Raw genomic sequence first — 26,660 nt, 5'->3', positions numbered from 1 at the left:
GAAGTATTGATTTCTTTCAATGGTTATACTCAGGGCTTTTTTTCAGGGGGAACGCGTGGGAACGCAGTTCCGGCACCTCCTGAACTGAATGTATGTAATGACAAAGGGGTGCAGGGGTGTGCTACAGTGTCTATTGATGCTGGCTGCTGGGGGATCTTTTTTGCTAGAGGGGATCTATTTTTGCAGGGAGGTTATTGTTGCTGCTGGGGGACCTATTCTCTCTCTGGAAGGGATCTATTTTTGCAGGGGGTGGTCTATTGTTGCTGGTGGGGGATCTATTGTTGCTTGGGATGTTCTTATGTTGCGGGGGGGGGCTCAGTTGTTGCTGGGAGGGATCTACTGTTGAGGGAGAGCTCTAATAATGCTGTCTGTGGAGAGATCTGTTGTTGCTGCTTGGGGTCTATTGTTGCTGGGGATATTTTGTTGCTGGTGACCCATTGTTGCTAGGGAGATCTATTGTTGCTGGGGTGGGGTCTATTGTTGTTGGCAGCAGGGGATCTATTTTACTGCTTTTATAGTTATCATTAACAATTTCCATACAAATAACTTAGTAACAAAAATGTTACTTTGTTCTGTATTCTTTAAGAGGTGGGCAGGGGCTGGAACCAAGGAACGGTAGTCAGAGTTAGGTAGGAGCTGAGACAAGTAGTAACTCTGAAAGGGGGAGTTCCTGCACCTATTCTCTGAGAAAAAAAGCCCTGGTTATACTCAAAAGAAGAAACCAATGGAGACCAGAATTCCTGACTTCACTTGCTTCCTGCTTGATCCAGGTATGTGACTAAGAATCATATACAAAGAGAGGTAAACTGCTGGGTGCTTTAGCAGCATGTAACATTCACCCGTCTTACCAGGAAAGGAGCGCAGGTAAAGACGAAAAGCGACACTGAGAAGAGGTAGGCAAAGTGTAACATGTTCTTCAGCTCCTTCTCACGGATAACTTCAACCTGCTTCTCAAATGATGGTTCCCAGGCGTATAGCTTCAAGATCTACAATAGAAGGCTCATGATATAATACAACACATCTTGGGACATGTTCCACAGCTGTGATGTTTTTGTATATGTCAGCACCACAGACATAACTATATGTGGGAGGGGGAGCTGAGCTGCTGAGCCACTGCAGGTATGGGAAACTAAGCTGTTGAGTCACTGTTGGGAGAGGGAACTGGGCTACTGAGTCACTGCTGGGAGAGGAAGTAAAGAAATTGGAGTTCTACAGATACAACTCGCCCTTTGAGGGCAACCATATTGCTGATGTGGCCTGCAATTAAATGGAGTTTGACACCCCTGTTATAGATGGTATAGATATAACAAAACTATGCAGGTAAAAAAAATACTAGTTTGCTCCTATTTCTTGGTAGTATTAACATTGTCAGCAGTTTGGTGGCATTAATAGCTCAGACAATATGGTAAGAATGCATTTTGTTTAACCCTTACCTTCATGCCATTGAGAATTTCATTCATTATTTTCATACGGGTATCTTTGTTCTTCATGTTTTGTGTCTGTAAACACAAAGTGTTATTAAAAAATTTACAATTGACACATTACCCTATGCCCACTTAAAATGCTTGATACTGTAGCTGAGTAAATGTTCAGAGTATCAGGATTCAAGTGTTTATGATGCCAACAATCTAAAATACTAGGTCTGCATCGCATTGGGCTGAGGACCACTTTGGATTATGTTCTTTACATTGGCAGCACTCTAAAGCCTAATACACACGCAACGAATTTCCGCCGACCGGTCATCCATCTTTTGTCCAGAGTTGTGTTTTGTTGGTTGGAATGTGCCTAGACTGCACACGAATTTTCCCGCACCACAAAATCCTACTTTAGAAGTGATGTCATGTGTTGGGTTGCTTTCTTTGTGTTCTTTCTTCTCTGAGCATGCCCAGACTTGCTCATCAGATTTTTCCCTGTCGAAATCTGTACTGACTGCACGAAAATCGGCCGTGTTTTGACGGAGGACAAAAATTTTATAGCCTGCACACCAGATTTTTTTCGGCCGAAAAGTCGGAGTCGGTTGTCAGAAGCATCATACTAACAAGCCGAAAATCGGCAGATCGGTCGTCGGACGAAAATTACCGGCCGAATTTCGACTCGTGTGTACGGGCCTTTAGAGTAATACATTATGTCCTACCTGAAATGATTTAGATTTGGTGGCCAGCACAGCATTAATGGGGATCAGCAGGATCATCACCCCTAGGCCGGCCAGAACTGCGATCTTGAGCTCTTGCCACAAAAAGACAACTGATATAGCGATCTGCATTGGTGATGACCAGATGAGGTGGATGAAGTTTGTCAGGTCCATGAATTTTTGAGCATCTGCAGACATCAGGTTTACCGTTTCCCCAACAGTTGACTCCTTCCGGACAGCATTAGAAACTGTCAAAGCCTGCAAAGGGAACAATCAAAAACAAAAAGGTAGTTCCAAAAAGAGAGACCCAAGCCAAATTTATTTTCTGAATCTGTATTCTTGTAAAATAACATTCTTTTGAATTGGTTTTAATTTTGGAAAGAAAAAGTGGCATTCCTTTTTTCTTTTTTCTTTTGTCATTTGTGTCAAATTTTGGAGACTTCCCTTCAATTTCCACCCTCTAGACCGGTTCTCAACTCCGGTCCTCAGGACCCACTAACAGGCCAGATTTGCAAGATAACTGAAATACATCACAGGTGATATCATTTGCTGCTCAGTGATTGCAGTACTCTAGTCTGCATCTCCCCAAGGTAATACTTAAAATCTGGCCTGTTAGTGGGTCCAGAGGACTGGAGTTGAGAACCACTTCTCTAGACACAAACAGAAGTAAAAGATAATCTCTCCAAGTTCTCTCTAGGACAGTTGTAATTGAAACCATTGTCCCTATTGAAGATTTCCCCTCACATCATATTCTGGAAACAACTGTGAATTTTGGATTTTCCTATCACAGGCACCTCTAAAGGGAAACTCCTGCCTAACACTAACTGGGTTTAAAAATGTCCCCTCCCCCCTCATTGCTACCAATGCTGCCTAACCTCTGTAAAAAAAAGATGTGTATACTTACCTATTTTTAGACCTTTCTGGTCATGTGATCCCCAGTGGTGGCTGCAGGGGAGAGGAGGGATCACTCGACTTCTATGTTCCAGCCATGGTTGGTTCTTTTTTCCCCTGCAGCTGCTGCTCACTGACACAGGGGAGATGGAGCTGCGAATCAAGTGACCAGACCACAGCGGACTAAAAATAGGTAGGCATACACATCTTTTTACACAAGTTAGGCAGCATATGTAGCAAAAGAGGATAGAGGGAACATTTAACATAGTGTTAGGCAGGAATTCCACTTAAACTCCTTTTGCCAAAACTCCCTGGTTTCCTGGAACCTCCACTGAAGATATGTTTATCTGCTTCCATCCCTCAGCAGCAGCCAGATTTAGATGGACATATGATGTGCAGTCAGGTGAGAGACCTTCTATTGTTAAAACCAGTATGCGGATAGCTTCTCCAGAAGACCCAACTACTGTTGAGAGCAACTCCTCAACTGAGTACTCCAGTACCAGTGGGGTGAGGTTTTGTCTTTGGACCTTGGATCCCTCCAGCCGTTCACCTTTGTTACCAGAGCTACCCTAGACTTCACTGAAAAGAAGGCTGTTTATAAGGATGACTGAAAGAAGCCGTTTTCTGTACCGTTTTAGTGATTCTTAGCTTGACTCTCTGTAGTTATAAAGTCAAAGTTATAGAGACTATGCTATAACAGCCACAGTTTACTCCGAATGAGTCACAGAAACATTGCTGTGAAGAATCCATGTTTGTGCAGCTTTCATTATTCTGCATTGTGTACTTGTGTTTAGCAATCCCAAGCCTGTATTGCTTTATTCATTCAAATGTTTCACCTGTTTAGTAAACTGCAAGTTACGGTTATTGTCTGTTAGATCATTTGGCTGGTTACCCATCCTGATCAGAGTTCTAATGCTGGCCTTATATCTGTAGAATTTTGTTTGAATGTTTGGACAGTAAAGTATAAAAAACGGTCATCCAACCATCCAATGGTGCCTTCATGGATTGGACTGATTTTCATCTGAGTACCAGATCAATGTCTTGATTATCATATAACAAACATTCTACTTCCAGATTAACTTTGACAAAAGCGATTTATCATTTTTCTTGGCCAGGAGGAAATTCAAAAATGTGTTTGTTCCCATTGGATTCAATAAACATTTTTAATTCTTGCCCTTCAATTTTTCTTGCTTGCTTTGGTAGAAACTGATTATTCAATTGCCCCTTTAGGGAAGTAAACAATTTTTCTAAAAACAACGATTTTCTAATGAAATTCTACAGGTATAAGGTCAACCAAACTCATAGAGGTTTCTAACGGTTCCTCACCCATTTTAATTTATATACCTCCCCCCATGCCCACACACACACAAACCTAATGATCAAAACAAATGTGTACACTAATAAAATGGTTACTTATTAGCAGGTTCAGGCAGGGCTGTCTTTAATATTGATTGGATCCTGGGCAAACATTTTCTTGGGCCCTCCCATTTTCACGCAGGCTCAAGGGATAGCTGCTTTGGGCCCCACAACAACGACTTGGCCCGGGGCAGCTGCCCCTTTTGCCCTGTGTTAAAGAGGCCCTGGGTTCAGGTTCCCTTCAGTTACAAGGAATCAATGCCACTGACACTAACTGGTTCCTTAGGTAAAAGTAGCTAATCAGCACCCCCGAATATACATGGATCCTATCTTGCAGCTCAGGCCAGGAGGTAAATTGAGTGTATTACCCCTTCGATAACCAAAGGTAAAATCTGCTAAAGATAACTACTTTGGCTATGACATTAGGTTTGGGTAGTGGACAAGGTAAGCAGATGTAACTAAAGCTACCTTTTTTTTTTTTAAATATTCCACAGTTGTTTTCTTCATCTTCATCTTTATCTGTATGGTTAACAAACTATGTCAAAGCACTTGTTCCCTTCCAGCTATGTCCAAACTATGGCCCTCCAGCTGTTCAGGAACTATAATTCCCATCATGCCTAGTTATGTCTGTGAATGTCAGAGATTTACAATGCTTCATGGGAATTGTAGTTCCTGAACAGCTGGAGGGCCATAGTTTGGACACCCCTGCGAAAGCTAAAGTTAATGAGCTGCCTTCTGCAAGTTACTGAAGACCTTGCCTTTGGGAGTCAATGGAAAGAGTCCTTTTTTCCCCCACAGTACCTATTTAATGTGGTGGAAGTCTAAATATTATTTTGAGCAAATGCAAGTTCAGTGAGCCTGAGATGGTACTCACCTTCTTGTATACAGCAGCCATCAGTGCTGTACGCACCCGCATCCCCAAAACGAAACAGCATTGGAAGTACTGCTGGAGACAGAGGGACTGAACCAGTGCGGTTATTAAGAGCAAAGCAGCGTAGAAATACCCCTTCCATTGGTATTCCGCTGGGTTGGAGGTGAATGAAACCATCGCCCTAAAAAACAGCAGCAATCAAAATAAATATTTGACTTCATGGCCTAAATGAGAGACAGGGTTTCTTTAAAAAAAATTAAAATAAGGCAAACAATGACATGCAGTAGCACAAGGCAACCAATCAGAATTCATTCTTCATCAGTTTAGTGGTGTAACCCTAATTTGTGATTGGTTCCTATAAGATTCCGGGCACTATGCAATAGTCATGGTGTAGCCAATAACCACAGGAGCCGCCATATTCCCAGTCTTATGTTTGATTTAACCAGTTCTGGACCAGAAGGATTTGCCCCCTTAATGACCAGGCCATTTTTTGCGATTCGGCACTGCGTTATTTTAACGGAAAATAGGCACTGTACCGAAAAAAAAATTATGTCCTTTTTTTACCACAAATAGAGCTTACTTTTGGTGGTATTTGATACTGCGATTTTTATTTTTTTCGCTAAACAAAAAAAGGGTGACAATTCTGCTATATAACATTCCCCAAAATTGTAATAAGCGTTTTTTGATAAAAAGGGCGACAATTCTGAAAAAAAAAAAAAAATATCTTCCACATTCTGCCATATAACATTTCCAAAAAAACTAATGTAAAAATCTAAATTTTTCATCCTTTTAGGCCAATTTGTTTTCTGCTACGTATTTTTGGTAAAAAAAACTTTGGTAACGCAATAAGCGTTTTTTGATTGGTTTGCGCAAAAGGTATCGCGTCTACAAACTAGGGGAAAGATTTATGTCATTCTTATTTTTTACTAGTATTGGTGGCGATCTGCTATTTTTAGCGGGACTGCGATATTGCGGTGGACAAATCGGACCCCTAACTGACATTTCTGACACTTTTGGGGGGACCAGTGACATTACCACAGTAATCAGTGCTAAAAAAAATGCAATGTTACTGTAATAATGACATTGGCAGGGAAGGGGTTAACCTAGGGGCGATCAAAGGGTTAAAGAGGAAGTAAAGTCCCCCAAAAAAACCGAGAAATAAAAAGCCCTGTAAAGAAAAAGGCATAATGAGCTAGTATGCATCGCATACTAGCTCATTATGTAGTACTTACCTTAAAACGAAGCCCCCGCCGTGCCGCCACCTCAGCGACAGGACGGCGACATGTCCGCCCGTCCTGCTTCCGGGTTCGCGTCCTCCGGCCATCTGATTGGCCGGAGGCGCGATTACATCACTCCCGCGCCTGCGCGCGGGAGCCGCCGTTCACGGCACTGAGCTCTGAAGGAATGGCACCGGTGGCCGTTCCTTCAGAGCGCCTGCGCCGATGACGTCATCGGCAGTATGCACTCTAAATATCTCCTAAACGGTGCAAGTTTAGGAGATATTTATAGCACCTATAGGTAAGACTTAATATAGGCTTACCTATAGGTAAAAGTTTGTGAGGTGGGTTTACAACCTCTTTAAGTGTGAGCCTAGGGGAGTGTTTACTAACTATACGGGGGAGGGGCTTGTGAAATGATCATAGAGACCTGTGATCCCATATAAAAGGATCACAGGCGCTCTGTGATCATATCAGAGAGAAGAACGGTTTGCTGTGTTTACAACAGCTGACCGTCCTTCTCTTTTAGCGGGATGGGGGGGGGGTTGGCGGGAGCCCGGTGGCAATCGCGCCCGCCAGCCCCGTGCATTGGCAACCCCACTGCCTAGTGGGGGCAGGAGTGCGCCGCCAGCAGCAAGTGCCCACCCCCAGCACCATGCGTGCGACCGACATAGAGCTACATTGTTTGGCGCAGCCGAGCCAGCCTGCCGCAGTTACTGCGGCGGGCAGGTGGGCAGTCAGCAAGTGTATAATCTCCGAAAAAGCTTCAAAACTTGTCACCTTCTTAAGTTATACAAGCATCTGAAACTTTCACCTATCCCAGAGAGTTTTCTTTATCCTCTTTTCCTGGTAAGTTTCTTTTAGGCCGGGCTCACATATGTGCGGCTGCAGTTTGCAGACCGGGGTCTGGTGCATTTCTATTCACCGGTTCAAGTGTAATTCAGGGGCGAATTTTTGCCCGGACCCTTTTTGAAACCTTCTTGCAGCCGCCCTGGACATGTGTGAACTGGCTCCATTGGGAACCGATCGCATTCACATGTCATTTGAATTGGATGTGATGTAAAACGCATCCAATTTGCATATATGTGAACCCAGCCTCAATCTGCTTCTTATCTCAAGAGCTCTCTTCTACAACCCATTTTACCAGACATGGGACTAAGTCACACATGTGCAAGTCACAAGCAAGTCTCAAGTCTTAACCTTCAAGTCTCAAGCAAGTCCCAAGTTACTGTGGCGAAAAGCAAGCAAGTCAAGTCGAGTCCCTGCTAGAAGTCAAGCAAGTCAAGTCATTTATTTTGGTCAAGTCACAAATCAAGTCAAAATACTGATCTACCCCAATTTTCACCTTTAAATCAGTTAAAAGTCAGTGGTCAGGAAAGGTTTTGTTTTATTTGAAACATTAACAAAACTGTTTAGTGATTTTTTTCTTGGCATATTAAAGAAACACTTTGAATGCCCAAAATCCTTCGTCCGGTCATGTTTCAACACCACAGTCACTAAAAACATGTTAAATATTTCCATTGTTAAACAGCCAGTGTCCTAAAAATCAGAACACACTGAGGTGTTTTAAGTGACTGTGGTGTCAGAAACATAACAGGCACATTCATTTTGCTTTAACACATCTTAAGAAAATGCAAATATTTAATAACTTAAAAAAGTAAAGTCATTTCGAGTCATATGTCTCAAGTCAAAATCAAGTCTCAAGTCATGAATACCAAGTCAAAGTCAAGTCGAGTCTTTTATTAATTTTAGTCAAGCAAGTCTCAAGTCCTCAAACTGGTGACTTAAGTCTGACTTAAGTCAAGTCATATGACTCAAGTTCCCCACCTCTGCATTTTAATAATCAGGCCCCTTTCACACATATGGTCCATTCAGTTCATCAGTTCAGTCATGTCAAAATGTATCAGTTTTCCATCCGTTTTTCATCCGTTTTTCATCACTTGTCATCCGTTTTTCGTCAGTTGTTATCCTTTTTTATTCGTTTTTCATCCGTTTTTCGTCAGTTGTTATCCATTTTTCATCCGTTTTTTCGTCAGTTGTTTGTTATCCGTTTTTCATCCATTTTTCGTCAGTTTTTTGTTTTATATCCGTTGTCATCCGTTTTTCATCCGCTGTCATCCGTTTTTCATCCGTTGTCTCGTCCGTTTTTTGTCCGATCTGTTTTTTTGACGGATGAAAAATAGGGCATTCATACGTTCAAAAAAACGGACATTGACGGAAGTGGATGAAAACGGATGTTAACTGATGATCATCCGTTGTCATCCATTTTTACATAGAGATACATTGATGTCTGTTTTTCATCCGTCAACGGATGGATGAAAAATGGACAAATGGACAGCATGTGTGAAAGGGGCCTAATGAGGACACATTGGGGGGGAGGGGTTACTAAAGCTGGTGCACACAGAATCTGGTGCAGCTCTGCATGGTAACCAATCAGCTTCCAGGTTTTATTGTCAAAGCTTAATTGAACAAGTTGAAGTTAGAGGCCGATTGGTTACTATACACAGCTGCACCAGATTCTGATTGCTCCAGTTTTAGTAAATCTCCCCAGTTAGCATACTACATTTCTCTCACCGCCTTACTTCAAATGTTTATCAGAGCTACACTCTAATCTGCTACTACAACTGCTGCTGGCCAGTCTCCCTTTCCTCTTGTGTGGGTCATTGTCTCTTTCAAATCTAGAATAATTCTGCCAGCTTATAAGACTCAATCAGATAAAAAATAATGAATAAAATAATGCATTCATTAAAAAATTAACTTAGGGGTCCGTTAATCAATGTTTTCACCAAAGTCACACAATTTGTACCCCTTTTTTGAACTAAATCGTATGTGGAAAATGTGTGAATCTTGTGGGAAAACACTGATAAATATATTCCCTATTTATACACTTGGCTAGTGTAAGCTCATGATGGGGAAAAGGGAACAGCCATTTTATTTATCAAACATTTATTTATGATTATCAAACATGTATTTATGATTAAGCAGATATATTGGATGTATATGTTGTGAGAAGTCATATTGTATAACAGCTGTTGTGTTCAAAATCCATTTACAGCTCCAGTTGTTAGATTGCTATCTAGGCTTTTGAAGACCTGTTCCTCCAAGGAGCCAAACTACTGGAAGTGACAAGTCTTTGTGAACAACTATTCCGCATTTCAATCAAGATGTGACTTCATAGAAACTTTAGATAGATAGGTGCCACCCACTTCAGAATGTATAAATTGTATTAGGTTTTCTAGCCAGATAGAGCAATGGTTTTCAAACCAACAGAATGTAATGTGACTGAATTGCTCTCCAAACATGTCTTTCTATCTACATGTTTGTAAAATAAATAAATATTTTTCAGTCTGGCTTCAACAGTAAAAATGTTACTGAAACCTATGAGTTTTGGGGTTTCCCCTACACTCCCAACTCTGTCTTCATATGTGCTTTTCCTTTTGTAGCACTCAGACTGGGAGAGAAAGTGAGCACCAGAAGGTAAGCAGACTCTGCTGCATTTGCATGTGCTGACCAAGCTGTGTTGTTATTGGTTGTTAGAAGAATGCAAGACCAGATACACCTCATTCTGGCCCAGGTTGGAATGGCCGTTGGAGGTGTGGCTAAAATGTAAAAAAATTATATTTTAAATTCACGTAATTCTGCTGGGGGGGGGGGTTATTAAAGCACAACTAACTTCTTTTGGGAGTTAAATGACAGCAAGCATAGTTCAATAGACTGCACGGCATGGTCATATAAATGTCAAATATCTAATGTTCTGTGCCGGTGTGGGGCTTTTAGGTATACAGCAGGCTTAAACTGCTAGTTTGCATATAATATCTATTATGTTTTCATTTTTGAGTTCTTCAGTTGTGACCGATTATTTAGAGATTATTTAGAGTCTAAGCAGATAGCAATCAGCAACCATGAGAATCTGTTCCAATCAGGACCTGTCCAAAAAACAATGCTTCCTTTAGGGTTGCTCTGGGTTACTGTGCTTAGCTTTTTTCTTTATGAAAGTAGAACTACAGTCATCATGAATATTAAAAAAAATAAATCGACCAATAAAAGAGAAAAGATAAGTAGGTAAGTAATAAGAACTTACTTATTTATCTTAATTAAATATAAGGTAAATAAGTAATATAAATATTAAATATTAAGTAATTAAATATATTTATATAATATTAAAATAATTAATAAATATTAAGTAAATAAGTAAGATATATTTAAATATTAAGTCAATAAATATTTAAAATAGAAATATTAATTAAATATTAAGTAAATAAGCAAGATAAATATTAAATATTAAGTCAATGAATATACTGTATATAATATAAATATTAAATATTAAGTAAATAAGCAAGATAAATATTAAATATTAAGTCATTGAATATATAATATAAACAAATCATTAAATATTAAATATTAAGTAAATAAGCAAGATAAAAAAAAAAGCCGCTTTTACCCAATGCTCACCTTTAGTCTGGAGCTGTCCCCTGCATTATTTCTAGATATCGTCAGTCTTAGTTGAATGAGAGCCAGCATCATACAACCCACTTCCTCCAGACCTAGGCTTTAAAGTGTTACTAAACCCAGGAGAAGTCTGCATTCCCTATACCTGGTATCCCGCAATACACAGAACATGGAAATACAAATATTTTAGTACATATAAACTGCTAAATACCTTTTCTCATCACCGACGTAGTGACGTGCTCCTCCCCCGTACGCGTTGCGTCATCGACTTCATCAGCGGGGTGGAGCACGTCACTACGTCGGTCCGGAGGTTCCAGGAAGTGTTTGGAAGGCATTTGTGAGCTGGCACGGCTGTAGTGCCAATTAATGTAAGTGCGGTACTTATGTTCATCAATAAATAGCCCCTTTACAAATACAGAGAGCACTAGATCTCCTGTTGTATGTTTTTCATCTACCACATGCTTGAGACCTGAGAGATTGGTTGGAGGTGAAGGCAGAGGGGATCACCAGGCGACCGTGGATGCTAATCTATGTGCCTATTTTGACTCATTTGAGTCTCTGTCTGAGGTGAGCTGCTAATCTCACTATCTGTCACTGGAGCACTGGGAGTAAAGCATGCAGCACTTTTTTGCACAGATGAAGATTGTTTTACTTATTTGTCACTGAGATTGCACTGTGTATTGGGACTTTTTCACATACAATATTTAGTCACTTCATTTTCAACTGGGACATTTAATATCTTGGTTTGTTTGATTCATATTGATTTATGATTATCACCATATTATTTGTTTATTATTTGTCACATATTTAAGCGAGATTTATTCACTTAGTGCAGCAATTTTATTTATTGAATGAAGAACAAGCAGCTCAGTGATTAGTTCATCTGTCTCTCTGCTCTCTCCTCCTATCAGCATGTTCTCTGTCAGTACAGAAACGGATTGGCTCTTCTGGAAGGGCTAATACTTTGTCACATTCAAGTACTTTGTGGTTTGCATTTAAAAAAATAAGCAATTAATGGGTACTAATAAATATAGAGCATTCGTTTGTGTATGTTATATCTCCTGGAGCCTAAATCTTATGTAAAGGATCACCTTGTAAAACAATCTATACAGTTTAAAATGGAAATGAAAGGCAAAACATTTGTGTATTGATTTAAAAAAAAAACATTACAGGTACCTTTTTTTTATAAGTGATCACATTCCCTCTGTTCTTAGCTGCATAGGGGAGGAGAAACTGCAGAACACTGTTTTTTCCAGTGAATGGCTGTATGTGTGTGCGTGGGGGGGGGGGGGCATATCAGGTCAGATTATTGGAGTATAGCAGGCTGAGTTCTCAGCAGAGCGAGAGAACTGACCATGCTGTGCTCTCATGCCTAGTGTGGTCAGCTTTAATAGGAAAGCAGAATGACTTGCAGGAAGACCAGGGACAAAGGAAGCAATATAAAGAGAACATGATACTTTCTCATACAAGTACATGGTACAACAAGCACATGTCAGGAATATAAAAAGTTGGGTGTACAAGTTCTTTAACTTTAAATTAGGTAATAAAATAAAGTAAAAGGTGTAAGAAAAAAACAGTGGTCTAGAATTTTAAACATTTTTACCATTAATGATACAGAATAATCCTACTTATTTTAATATATTTAGGAAAATGCAGACCAGAGCTAAGGCTTACTTCAGGATCTGGGGGCTGACAAAGACTAGAATGTCGTGGATAAATTTGAAGAACGCAGACCTAAGGAGGACCCCGGAAAAAGCCTTAATGAGGGTCTTATAGAGCCAGGACTTGGGGTAATCTTTAGCAGTTCCAGATATAGATTCTTTCTTCTTTTTCCCTTTTTTCTTTTCATCCTGCAATTAAACAGTGAATTCTGATTATTTTTCATCCATGTGTAGCACCCGCCTAGGTGCAAGGAAAAAGCATCTATTGCTCCTTCTGCTTATCAGGGGAGCCTGACCTGTTACATGTCTCCAGGTGTGATTCACTGGGTCTGAGGTAGTGTCCCCACTGTATCCAATGAGGGAGCATGTTGGACAGTGGAGGAAACCCAGCCAGTGACACATTAGCTTTTATGGGAGTCCCAGTAGGAGGGCACTCCTGCAATGCATCCTGGGATTGCTCATAAAAGCCAGGGGGACATGTGACAGGGCCTCTTTGGCGGAAAGCAGAGTCCCAGGAGAAGGTGGACGGCTGTCTCTCCTCCTGCAGTGTATGAGGAAGGTGGTCTTAGGCAGTCGGCCTAGTGAACCAGGTGTGGAGCTGAGCTGCAGAGGATCCAGTGTAGCTGACGGTGGAGTTGTTGGCAGCGCCTCTCAGGAAAAACAGTGTCTGTGAGTACTCAGGGACTTGCCAAATGGTCGTCCCAGGATGGGGACGACTCCAGTGAAGTCAGGGGACCAAGGAGCTAGCTCACACAGAGAGAGTTACAGTAAAGGGGGTGCCGTGTAGAACCCTGAAGAATAGGGATAAAGGTTGGGACCTGAAGAGCTAATCGCAGAGTAATACAAGGTCATTAAATTCTTCTTCACTGCTAGTGACAAGGTGAAGCAGCGGCCTTGCCGCACTCAGTTATATCTAAATGTCCCAGCAAATTGTGCATAGTTCATTCAAGTTGGAGTATCCCACTCATCCCTTCTCCTATCCAAGTTCCCGAATAAAAATACAAGAAAACCAAAACCGCTAGACTGTTTCTTGACTGAGCCAAGCACTTTAAAGTCATTGTAAACACAGCTGACCGTTCTTCTCCCTGGAATGATCACAGAGCCCCTGTGATCCTTTTATACAGGATCACAGGTCTCTATGGTCATTTCACAAGCCACGGCCCCCCCCCACACACATATTTTTAGCACTGATTACTGTAGTAATGTCACTGGTCCCCCAAAAGTGTAAAAGATGTCAGTCAGGGGTCCGATCTGTCCGCTGCAATGTCGCAGTCCGGCAAAAAAAAAAACGCAGATCGCCGCCATTACTAGTAAAATAAAAAAAAAAACAATAAAAATGACATAAATCTTTCCCGTAGTTAGTAGACGCAATAACTTTTGCGCAAACCAATCAAAATACCCTTATTGCAATTCTTTTTTTTACTAAAAATATGTAGCAGAAAACAAATTGGCCTAAAATGTTAAAAAATTTTGATTTTGAATTTTATTTTTTTGAGAATGTCATATAGCAGAATGTGAAAAATATTGTTTTTTTTTTTTTTTTTTCAAAATTGTTGCTCTTTTTTTGTTTATAGCTCAAAAAATAAAAATCGCACAGGTGATCAAATACCACCAAAAGAAAGCTCTATTTGTAGGAAAAAAGGACATCAATTTTATTTGGGTACAGCGTCGCACGACCGCACAATTGTCCGTTAAAATAACGCAGTGCCGAATCGCAAAGTAGGGCTTGGTCATTAAGGGGGCAAATCCTTCCCATCTTAAAGTGGTTACAAATCTGTGGAATGACACAAATGGTCATCATCAAATTTAACTGAATTTGAGCAGTTCTGCAAAGAAGAGTGAGCAAATATTGCAAAGTCTAGATGTACAAAGTTAGTGGAGACATATCCCAACAGACTAAAGGCTGTAATTAAAGCAAAAGGTGGATCAACAAAATACTGACACAAGGGGGGGGGTATCCTTTTTCCAACTCAGTGATTCAGTTTTTTTATTTATTTATTTATTTATTTATTTTTTCTGACATTTTGGTGTTAAATCTTTCACTTGGAATTTATACGTTGCACTTATACAGAGTAAATACAACTGGATAAAACAAAAGGTGCTTCTGTCTACATTGTGAGGCTACAAAGCAACAAAATTTATATTATTTTACAGGGTAGTGATTATTTTCTATACTCACTGTATAAAAGCAAATGCCCATAAACACTCCTAAACTCTTATGCAATTGGAGCCGCTATGGGGTTTTATTTTATGCTGCTTTTTCAGCCAGAAATGTCTACCATTTTTTTCTGCTCCTAGTGTGCATGGACCCTCAACATCCTTAAAAGAGAAACAGACAGAGGTTCTAACCCCTCACCTCCCTATTCCCACCTCTCAGCTACAAAAGAGGGGTTTGGCCTTTAGATACATTTTAGAGTTGAGATGGTTTTCTGACTCTATAGTACTTGCTGTAGCTTGGACTCCACTAGAAGTTCATTCAATGATTCTACTTCTGGATCAAGTAAAACCCTATTATTGATGAACTCCCGAGCAGTTATTTTGCTAAATGAACAAAAGTCATGAAGAAACAGGCAGGAGCCTCATTTAGAAGGCCAGTCCACCCAAAACTGCTATTCAAAGTGTAATAAATTCTCTAGCAACAAACCCCTTCCCTTAACTTCCTATATCTCCCAGGGATTCTGGGGATGAGCTCTCTGCTCACCTGCTGTGCCCATTAATCTACCTATTGGATTTCTAAATCATTTAATATAATACTGAACACAATAAGAAATGCTAGAATGGGCAAAGGTAGGTGGGAAAATTCAAAACTCCCAGGTGGACAAGTGCAGAGTCTGAAATGATGGCAGGCTGTTCTCACTTTTGAAATATCAAAGTTAATTAAGAAGCCAGGAGGAAACACAGCCAAGCAAGCTGCACTAATAGTCAAAAAAACCCACTTTTGGGTGGACTGGCCCCTTAGGCAATGCCCGTAAGAAGGGTATGATAAGAGAAGAACTCACCACAAGCACATCTTGACTTTGTGCCTTGCTTAGGCCATTCATTTCAATGTTGTTGCCCTTTTGCTTTCTCTTGTTTCTACGTTTCTCCAGCTCCTTCTTGGCTTTAGTGACTTCTATCTTCATATGTTTGTCAAAAGAGTCATAAATGACCTTAGTCTGGTCATGTTTTTTTAACTCCCAAAGATCTTCTAATTCTAGTGGTCGCTTATATCCTGTGAAAACAATCCTGCAAGCCAATATAAAAAGAAAAATAAATGTCATTATTACAGTTGTGAATCTGTTCCTGAAAAGCCCAGAAGTGGACATGGCACCCAAATCCTCACTGACTAGGCACACTTACGTGTCACATCAAGGAGACGGATGGAAGGATGGAAAAGTGCATTTTCAGTTTCTAAAACACTATGTGTCCAAAGGCTTGTGGACACTTCCCCACCACCCTTTTAAGAGCCCGTTGTACATCTAGCTGTATTTGTGATATAAAAGCTTGGATGGCCCACAATTTCCTTCAATTAAACTGTGACAAGATGGACGTCATGCTTATTGGCACTCCCCAATCATCTATGTAAGGCCAGTCCTGGCATCCTATTTATCAATGGCACTATACTTGAGCTTCAGTCTAAACTGAGAAATCTATGTTGTCAGAACATCTTTTTTCCACTTAGGTTTAGGCTTAGACATTGGCAGTGTCCTATGCCATCATACACTGTAGCTGAAAAGCGGGTCCATACATTTGTTATATTTATTTATTAATATTTTTTTATACTACACATGGTTTTTAGACATTGGTTTACTATATTTATTCTTTATATCGCATACCATATCTTATTCATCACCTCTCATTGATTGTGACATCACACCTGGCAGCGCTATATTACCTCCCCAATTTACCATATTTTAAAATATAGCTTCACACTATATTTTGAGGTAGGCAGCAGCCATTTTTATTTAATTTTTCCATTAGCGCGGAATTCCTAACCTTATATACATACATTTGTGTTCTCCCGACTTGACTACTGCAATGTTCTACTCACTGGTTTATCAAAATCCACTATTAATCGACTACAATATCTACAAAATTCTGCAGCCAGAATCCTCACTAGGTCTTGTACAAGTGATCATATGACCCCTATCCTGGAGTTCTTTAATGTCAGGTTTTACAAAGACATTAAAAGCAGAACTAAATTGCATTTAAGCACAACAAACCAAAAGCACTATTTAATTTAGTTTTAATATTCAAACAAATTCACCCATCTATCCATGTCTCCATAATTTATTTATTTATTCTGCTGAAAAATCACTTAGAAAAACACCCCTAGCACTTCTGGCCGTGGCCATCTTGAGTAAGGGCAGATGATACAAGTAGTAGTTACTTCCTGGAATGCATCTGCCCTTAGCTCAGACATGCACGCAGGAGGGTGTGCTTAGCTGAGAAAACCCCTTCTCCCTTCCTGAAGATCCCTGGGATGTATGACATCATTTGCCTAGATATGGAAACCAGGAAGTAACTGAAGAAATTTAAAAAACAGTTTAAAACTAGTGCATATAATATACTTCCTTATCTATTTCCTAATTCTAGCAGCATAAGGATTCAAAATAGTCAATGTTGATTGAGAGAGCGAAGTCCCACTTCCTCTTGCTCGCCTACTTATAAGGCTCTTTATGGCTTGGTACCCCATTATATGTCTGAACTATTATTAACTTACTTCCCCCTCCCCTCTTAACATCTGCCCCTAAATTCTGGTCTTCTGTGTTTGTCCCCTTCTCACCTAAACCCGATGGGAGGAAAAGCCTTCTCCGGCTATGAGTGTAAGTGGGGGGGGGGGGGGGTGACCAGTGCTATGGAGTAATGAAGACAAATCTACAGGTGTAGAAGCTGCCACCAACCTCCTGCTATGCCCCAAAACTCTGGAATTCACTTCCAAAGATCATCACAGAATCATCTTCTCTAAAATCATTCAAATAAGATCTAAAAACCTTTTCTTTAGACAAGGCGTTCAATATGGTTGAGATCTAAGCTGTCTGTAGGGCCATTCAAGTTCCTCCACACCAAACTCAACAAACCATGGCTTTTTGGAGCAGGCTTTCTGCACATTCATGCTAAAGCAGAAAAGGAGACCTTCTCCAAATTGTAAATGCACAATTCTCTAAAATGTAGGCTTTTGCATTACCAGCCCCCTTTACTGTAAACACCTGAAAGGTATTTAGATTTAGGGCAGTATCCACCCAGGGATGAATGTCTAGAATGCAGGCTGCTTGTGTTCCGGGCATTTGTCCTTGGGTGCTTACTTCCCTATATGCAAGTACTGCTTGATGCACCATCCAGCCATGTCCAACTGCGGCAGCTATCAGCCTTTCATAGGCTTTTACAGGTTGCTGGCTGCTGGGCTGTGTAGTTCACCTGTAGCCTAAGATAAGGCTGGCACCAGAGTATATGCTCAGTGCATAAATATTTATGTTCAGCCAAAATGATTATACCTGTTCATGTTATAATTGGTGTTCTAAAGCACCCTTTTTCAACCAGAGTGCCTTGGCAAAATGCCTAAAAATGTATCAAAAATTGTACACAAGCCAGCAGGTGGATGAAGCCTGCCCTTTAGTTACACAAAGCCACAGGTTTTCATTGTGCACCATTACAACTTTCTAGACACTGACATCCTAACAACCAATGACGTCATCATTTAATAGGGAGGATGTCTGTCGCCTCCACAGCATCCTTGTTTGACCCTCCTCTGCCTCTCTTCCTCAGCACTTGGGTCACATTAGCTCACGGATGGAGATAAATTAACGGAGAAGAGCAGGGGAGGCCCGTCCATTAGGGGCCCGCCCCCCTATCCATGCGTCCAGCCCCCTAATCTACATGCAGGGCGCTGAATGCATGAATTCCAATAGGGGATTTTTTTTTTTTTGAAGCACGTGATTAGAGCCAGAGGCTCCAATAGGCTTCAAAAAAGGGTGGGCTCGGGGCACAGAGCACTGCGCCCTGAGCCCACCCATTGTGTGACAATAGCGAATGAATATTCACTATTATTACACTGACTCTATACTGATTCTCCTCCCAGCCAGTCAGTAAGAGGGTTGTAAGACCCCTTTCCCAATTGGCCAAAAGGAGAAGCGATCTTACTGGCCAGTGGCCAGGAAGAGGCAGAAGAGACATGGCTGGAGGAGAAGGACAGCGGCTCATTGCTCAGCCATCCAGCACTCCCTGGCTCGGACAGGAGGAAGGAGGAGGTAAGGAGGCAGACCGTGGGGGGGGGAACGTGTCGCCTGCCAACTGACTGACCGACCGACCGGGGGGGGGGGGTTTGCGTGCGCATTGGTTTGCGCCCCGCCCCCAATTACCGAGCACCAGCCACCACTGGAGAAGAGAAACATTGGAATACTTGTCAGTGTGTTTGCTTTGGAATAATAAATCACCTCTAATGTTGGGTGTCCTACATGTATGGATGTTGCTGCATTATGTAAAACTATCAGAATAGAATGGAGTGCCTGGAGACTGTCTATAATTTCAAAGGATGTCTTGAGATTGACTATAATTTTAAAGGTTGCCTCAACTGGAAAAAAGTTAAGAAACACTGGTCCAAAGAACAAATTTTGGTTGGATGAATCTTCTGATTCCTGTCTCATGTCTAGCGAGCCTAGTTCTAGTGATTTGCCCAAAAAAGTCTTTACTTTTGATTTAGTCTCTTGCTAGATGATTACCCCATGTGTATACTACAGCTTAATATGGCAGCGTGCAATAAACCTGAGCAAACAGTTAGCAGCCATCGCTAATCTATAACATGTACAATCTGATTGGTTGTTGTTGTGCCTTGCTGCACTTTGCACTGCTTTAAACTATTTCTGAGTTATGTTGTCAAGAGAAGCCAAGGAAAAAATACTATTACACTGAACCCAAGGAGGAAGCACTTGCCTGTTATAAAAGTTGAAGGTGATCCTGCTTAGAAAGGAAGCTGTCATCTCTGGATTCTGTATATAAGAATAAATGTCTCATTTTTATTTTGCAAGGTATAGATATACTGAATAAAAAGGACAACCCAAACAGCGGTCTACCAGTATTCAGTAATAAAAGAATCAAAACCGGCAGATAAATCTAAACTCATCATTCACTTTCCTAAAATGTGTATCAAACATTTTCCATGTTTTTTTTTTTAAATAAAATATATATATATATATATATATATATATAAGAACCTGAAATAAATGATTAAAATATATATATATATATATATATATATATATATATATATATATATATATATATATTCTTTTTTTTTCTTTTTTTTAAGTTAATTTCTTTTGCCCGAACTGAAATCTAGGTTATTGCTGGGACTTCGATTGAATATTTTGACGGGAGATTATCCTCATCATACAGCATGCATGTTTATCATAATTTGTGTGGGATATTAAGGTACTAAGGCAGAGAGTCATGCTTTGGGGTCTAAACGGTACTGGTTTGAATCCTATTAGTTTTCTGATGTGAACACATCTCTGATGTATGGGTTCTTTGCTTGGCGCTTGTAAGGAATCAACAACTGCTTCGTTGCACCTTGAGATAACTTCAATTGCAACCAACTGTGTGAATTGATAAGATCTGCCTAGAGAACCAGTTTTTGCTACACTATATTACCAAAAGTATTGGGACGCCTGACTTTACACGCACATGAACTTTAATGGCATCCCAGTTTTAGTCTGTAGGGTTCAGTATGGAGTTGGCCCACGCTTTGTAGCTATAGCAGCTTCAACTCCTCTGGGAAGGCTGTCCACAAGGTTTAGGAGTGTCTATGGGAATGTTTGACCATTTCTCCAGAGGCGCATTTGTGAAGTCAGGCACTGATGTTGGACAAGAAGGCCTGGCTCACAGTCTCTGACCTAATTCATCCCAAAGGTGTTCTATCGAGTTGAGGTCAGACTCTGTGCAGGCCAGTCAAGTTCCTCTACCCTCGCTCATCCAAGCCTTTATGGACCTTGCTTTGTGCACTGGTCCAAATCATTTGGTGGAGGGGTGATAAGGGTGTGGGCTTGTTTTTCAGGGGTTGGGCTTGGCCCCTTAGTTCCAGTGAAGGGAATTCTTAAGGTGTCAGCATAGCAAGACATTTTGGACCATTTCATACTCCCAACTTTGTGGGAACAATTTGGGGATGGCCCCCTCCTTTTCCAACATGACTACGCACCGCTGCACAAAGCAAAGTAAGCCTTGTGGACAGCCTTTCCATAAGAGTTGAAGCTGGTATAGCTGCAAAGAGTGGGCCAACTCAATACTGAACCCTACGGACTAAGACTGGGATGCCATTAAAGTTCATGTGTGTGTAAAAGCAGGTGTCCCAATACTTTTCATAATATAGTGTACTCACACTTACCTGGTTTGTACAATGTACTATTATAATTATTGTTGTAATCTATATGGAAGATTGGTAGTTTAAACCATACTATACACAGAATGCCAAACTCATCCACCTTACCAGCTGCTCATTGTCCGCCACCCCTCTTTGTCAATCCCTCCACTGGCTCCCACTTGCTCAATGCATAAAATTAAAAATACTAACATAAAACGCAACTTTGCTCCCAGCTTCATCACGAACCTCAACAAAGAATATCACCCAAACCATCCTCCTGCTCCTCCCAAGACCTCCTGCTCTCTAGCTCCTTCATCAGTTCCTCCCATGCTTGTCTGCAGGACTTCTCCAGAGTCTCTCTCTTCCCCTGGAACACCTTACACCAATCAGTCCAGCTATCTCCTACTCTTCTGCTTCAAACGATCCTTGAAAACTCTCTTTATAGAAACTTTTCCCGCCACTACCAACCAACTGGAATTTTTCTTTTTTCCATCAACTCATCGACCCCCCCCCCCCCCCAGTCATTACTTTTGTATAACTTGGCTCTCCCTTTAGATTGTAAGATCGATCTCCCGGTCATCTGAAATCTCCTGTACTGACTATTCTGACTTTTCGGTTTCCCTTAATTTTAAAAAGTTCTACAAACATTTTTTCCTACTCTCCTATTTTGAAACAAAGAAGAATCAATATTATACAAATAACCATTTTGCATATTTTGTTTAAATATTGGATCGGAGACAGTATACAGGTAGCCTTCAATGTCTAAAAGGATCGTACAGTGTGATATGCTATATATACTGTGGATTGCTTACTATTGGAAAATGAAGGATGGAGCTTTTTTAATTGTGCTGTAACATTGTGTTACATTATCTTTGATGGAATTTTTATTGCACACAATTTGGTACATATGGCTACAACAAAAGAACATGAAGTCCATGCATACTTTGTTGTCCTACACATGATATAGACTGTACTAAACATTTGGGGCAATATATAACATTATTAGCAGAAGGGTAGCTCGAAGCTTTTGGTCCCAGGTGGAACAGTTTGCCTGGGGGCCCCTCTCTACTCGCTGGGCCCTCTGATCTCAAGGTTCACATACAAGCCCACCACTTTCACCCAGCAGCTCAGAGTGTGGCCTGTCTGCCTCCACCTATGGCACTTTTCCACTGCAAGTACCGGCTCGGCTCTACTAGGCCCTGCTTGGCCCTGCTTGGCCCCGTTTGCATTTCCACTGCTGGTACCGCATGGTACGGTGTTGGAACGGTTCGGTACGGTTTGGTATGGTTTGCTTTTCCACTAAAGTAGTACTAAAGTTAAATGAGTGAGATAACAACGATTCTCTGACCAATCAGTGGCTAGTAGTGACTGCATGCAAAGGATTGTGGGATATGGTACCGGTATGGTACCTCTTGGAACCACAATCGAGGTGGTAATGTTTTAGAGAGCCGTACCGTTCGGTTCCATGCAGTGGAAAAGCGCCGCCTTACCGTACCGTACCGAACCGTTCCTACACCGTACCATGCGGTACCAGCAGTGGAAAAGCACAAAAGCGAGCCGAACCGTTCGGTTCCATGCAGTGGAAAAGCGCCATTAGTGTGTACATGCACGGTTGAACAGGGCAAGAAGGGGCTGTATTGGGCTGGGCAGGGGGGCTCGTCAGAGAGTGGGCCACTGGGGGAATGGATTTGCCCCGTCACCCTGTGTAGGTGAAACTGGAAACTCAGAGGGCCTGGGATGTTTGCTTCTCTAGTCACTGCTCGCTGGACAATTAAGGAGAAATAGCACAGTGATGAGGTAATTTGTCTCTCTCCTCCTCTGAGCATGTGAGACTGACAACACCATATAATTCAGTACAGCCTGCGAGAATAACTGGAAATCAGATTAGGGAAAAACATTAGACAAAGCATTCAATACCTTCTTCGTGAGTTCATTATCCTCTGAGATGGTTGAGATGATAATCATGATAACTTGGAGGCTAAATGAGATGAAAAACAGGCAGTAGCGAGGGAGGTCAGGAATCCCCTCCTGGGAACAAAACGCAAAGAGAGAACCATGACACTGATGCGTTAACTCGGTGGAAAATAGCCCATAAAACATTTTAATTAGTTGTTGTAGACAATGGGATTGGCTCTTCCCTTGGATACTTTTTGGACGGAGCAAGCGAGGGTTATAACACGTCGGATTATTATTGTTTTTTTGCCATCTGTGTCCAATTGTGGAGATTTACCATCACTTCCTGTCCCGTCGCCAAAACAGAAAGTGAGAGGAAATCCCTGCAAATTAAGGGAAATTCTTGGAGATCCCCAGGTCACCAGAACTGGTCCCCTCTATTACTTTTCTGGGGACAACCTAAAATTTGGGGTTTCTTTACTTTCACTTTTAATGATAATGGTAAACAGGACAAACAGAGAGGGTGAATCTCCCTAACGGGGGCACAGACAGCGATAAAAATCAGACAGGTGTTCTCATGGCTTTTTTTCTCAGAGATAGGTGCCTGAACTCCCCCTTTTCAAGTCACCCCTTGTCTCCGCCCCTACCCACCTCCGAGCACAATTTCTTGGTTCCACCCATTACCCACCTCCGAAGACCACCCCTTTTAGATAATACAGTAACATTTTTGGTACTAACTAATTTGTATTGAGCTTGTTAATGATAACAAGAAAAGCAATAGAATAGATCCCCTGCAGCCAGCAACAATGGACCACTCACAACAAAACACCCCCTCCCTAGCAGCAACAACAGATCTCCTTGCAGCCAGCATCAGCAGACCCTCTGGAAGAATAGATCCCCCCACCCCAGCAGCAATGGACCACCTACAAGAAAATATCACCCCCTTCCTCAGCAACAATAGACCCCCGGAAGCAACAATAGACCTCTTCCTCAACAGTAGATCCCTCCCAGAAATGACTGACCCCCCAGCAACATAAGACCCACCCTTAGAAACAATAGATCCCCTGCCAGCAACAACAGATCTCCCCAGCATCAGACCCCCCTGCAATAATGGATTCCCTCCAATGACAATAGATCCTCAGCAACCAGCATCAACAGACCCTGCATCACACCTCCAGCACCCCTTGCCATTACATACATTCAGTCCTGGAGGTGCCAGAACTGCGTTCCCCCTGAAAAAAAGCCCTGGGTGTTCTACACCCTCTCCACTCTATCCAAAACTAAACAAAAAAAAAAAAAGTTTAAGCTTTGGGTATACTTTAAGGCTGTGTGCATCCCTGTTCACTGTTTCAGGTCTGAGCTCAGTCTGAATTTTTGGCTGAATTCGGACCTGAAAAGTACCAGAAGATGCACAGGACCCTTCTGCAAACCGTTCCGCAGCCGTCCCAGGGCTGTGTGAACCTGCTTCATTGAGAGCTCCATTGCAGGTCTCCTGAATTGCAAATTAGATGCAGGAAAACCCACATACATTTTGCAACAGTGTGAACCCAGCCTAAAGGTGTAAATCGAGACATTTCTCACCATGTCACTGCCATTGGGCTCAGTTTTTTCAGGCCTCACAGTGATTTATGCAGAAAATATTGTTTGACAAGTACATTTGCATGAAATATAATTTGGATTCTATGTGATTGCTATAAAAGAAATGAGTATTTTGTATTACAATATCTACTGCCTTTGAGAGACAGAGGGCCCCGCTAATGGTTTTTCAATGGGGCCCCATAACATCTGATAACATCCAGTACCCTGGGTGTACTTGTTGAATGTACATCATATCCTACCTTGAGTGCAGTTCGGATATAAGATTGTAAGGGGAAAATTCCACAAACAATGGACAGAGTCCAAAAGATGAACAAGGTTCCCGTATCCTTTCGGACACAATACCGCCGGCTGTGATGAACTAGTAACACCATGATCTGAGAAGAGACAATAGACAATTACATCTGTCTTTTATACTAACGCTACAAGTATGACACAACAACTCTCTTGGTCAGATTGTTTTCACTGATATTATGAAGATTAGAGACTCATCTTTTTTACATAACCATCCTTATAATTAAGGTGTACACACACACTAACAATGAATGTTTCTTATTGGCTTTCTTTTGGTCTGTTAAATACACCTTTGAAAATATACCTTTTATTATATTGATTCTATAAATGTAAAGAATACCTGTTGATCCAGCCAGAAACCCAGTGAGCTGCTTAATTTTGCCTGGGCTGCACTATTATTAGCTAACTTGTTCCCAGTTCTCCTTGGTGAACTAGAGACCACATCTCCTGTAGTAGGTAAAAGAAGGGGGTCGGGGGTTCTGTAGTCCTAAAACACTTTCTGTCCAAGGGTGACAATGCTGCTTCTCCATACAAAGCAGTAAGGGTCCTTTCACACGGGGCGGACCGATTTTTGATCCGCTCCGGGAATGTATTTTTTATTTTTATTTTTTTACGGACACGGGTCGGGTGATACTTGTGTCATCCGGTCCGTATGTCCATTTATCATCCCATCCGTTTGCGGATGATAAACGGAGATAATGTATGTCAATGGGATTGTGGATGTCAGCGGATGACACCGCTGACATCCGTTTCGTTTCTTTAAACGGAAGAAAAATAGGGTTCTCTTCCGTTCCAAAAAACGGAACTGATCGGAAAGGACGCAAATTGGATGTCAGCGGATGGTCACCCGCTGACATCCGCAATCCCATTGACATGCATTATGTCCGTTTTTCATCCGCAAAAAAATGGGATGAAAAACTGACATACGGACCAGGCAGGATCATCCAGGTATTTATATGTAATACAAGGGGCCAAAATACACAGCACAAGCACTGTGCTGTTATTCATGCTTTAAAGGAACAGGATCTTTTTTTTTTTTTTTTTTTTAGGGTAACAAACACTTTAATAGTGTTTCTTCCAGTGTAATTACAAGCACAAGCTTTGTTTGGAACACTGAAACTCGTTGGCTACTCTTTGGATTGTCCATCTGACTTTTATTAGAATACACTGAATGAGACGTTTTAGACCAGTGGTTCTTAACCTTGTTGGAGGTACTGAACCCCACCAGTTTCATATGCGCATTCACCGAACCCTTCTTAATTGGAAAAATAAAATATGATTTTTTCAAATTCAAAACATAGGTATATATTTAGGTATATATTTATTATACATAGGTGCACAAAATGAACAAAACCATTAAAACATGATTTTCACACAAAAACAAAAACATAATAATGAATATTTACTGCAAATCAGTGTGACAGTGCGGCATACCATGGGGTGTTAGGAGGGCACACACTGGGAGGGAGGTGTTGGGAGGGCATACCATGGGGTATCAGGAGGGCACACACTAGGGGGGTTGGGAGGACATACCATGGGGTGTCAGGAGGGAACACACTGGGGGGAGGTGTCAGGAGGTCACATACTGGGGGAGGGGGGGTTGGGAGGGCATACCATGGGGTGTCAGGAGGGCACACACTGGGGGGGAGGTGTTGGGAGGGCATACCATGGGGTATCAGGAGGGCACACACCAGGGGGCATTCACAATGCTTTATTGAGCTAAATGAAAAGGACATGCATTTCCATTTGTCAGCTAACAGCACCTCTATGCTAAGCTGCAGTAACTCAGCAGACTTAGCATAGAGTTGCTTGTAAACTAATCCACCATGTACAGCTAGCTGAGCCTACCTCCATGAACATTCACTCGGCTCCCTCTGCTCAGCTGCTCACACTTCCCTCTTCCAGGCGGGCGCGATCTCTGTGGTCAGTTACATCCCCACCCTGCCCACTCAGGCAGCAAGCAACCTGC

At 41.5% G+C, this 26,660-nt stretch overlaps 1 protein-coding gene across 1 annotated transcript in view; it reads right to left on the bottom strand.

Annotated features, from left to right (window-relative positions):
* ABCC2 (ATP binding cassette subfamily C member 2) overlaps positions 1–26,660 on the bottom strand; it is an 85,151-nt gene that overhangs the window by 43,439 nt on the left and 15,052 nt on the right. The window contains exons 4-12 of the mRNA XM_082268045.1: positions 24,640–24,774; positions 22,826–22,936; positions 19,486–19,541; positions 15,576–15,801; positions 12,590–12,765; positions 5,253–5,430; positions 2,135–2,389; positions 1,434–1,499; positions 849–986 (exon numbers count right to left, since the gene is read on the bottom strand). Of these exons, the coding sequence (XP_082124171.1) occupies positions 849–986; positions 1,434–1,499; positions 2,135–2,389; positions 5,253–5,430; positions 12,590–12,765; positions 15,576–15,801; positions 19,486–19,541; positions 22,826–22,936; positions 24,640–24,774 (1,341 nt within the window). The remainder of the gene's footprint in view (positions 1–848; positions 987–1,433; positions 1,500–2,134; positions 2,390–5,252; positions 5,431–12,589; positions 12,766–15,575; positions 15,802–19,485; positions 19,542–22,825; positions 22,937–24,639; positions 24,775–26,660) is intronic.

This window comes from Pelophylax lessonae, assembly GCF_965119305.1.
Source record: "Pelophylax lessonae genome assembly, chromosome: 9".
Lineage (NCBI taxonomy): Eukaryota > Metazoa > Chordata > Amphibia > Anura > Ranidae > Pelophylax > Pelophylax lessonae.
This window is presented reverse-complemented; position numbering and strand designations above follow the sequence as displayed.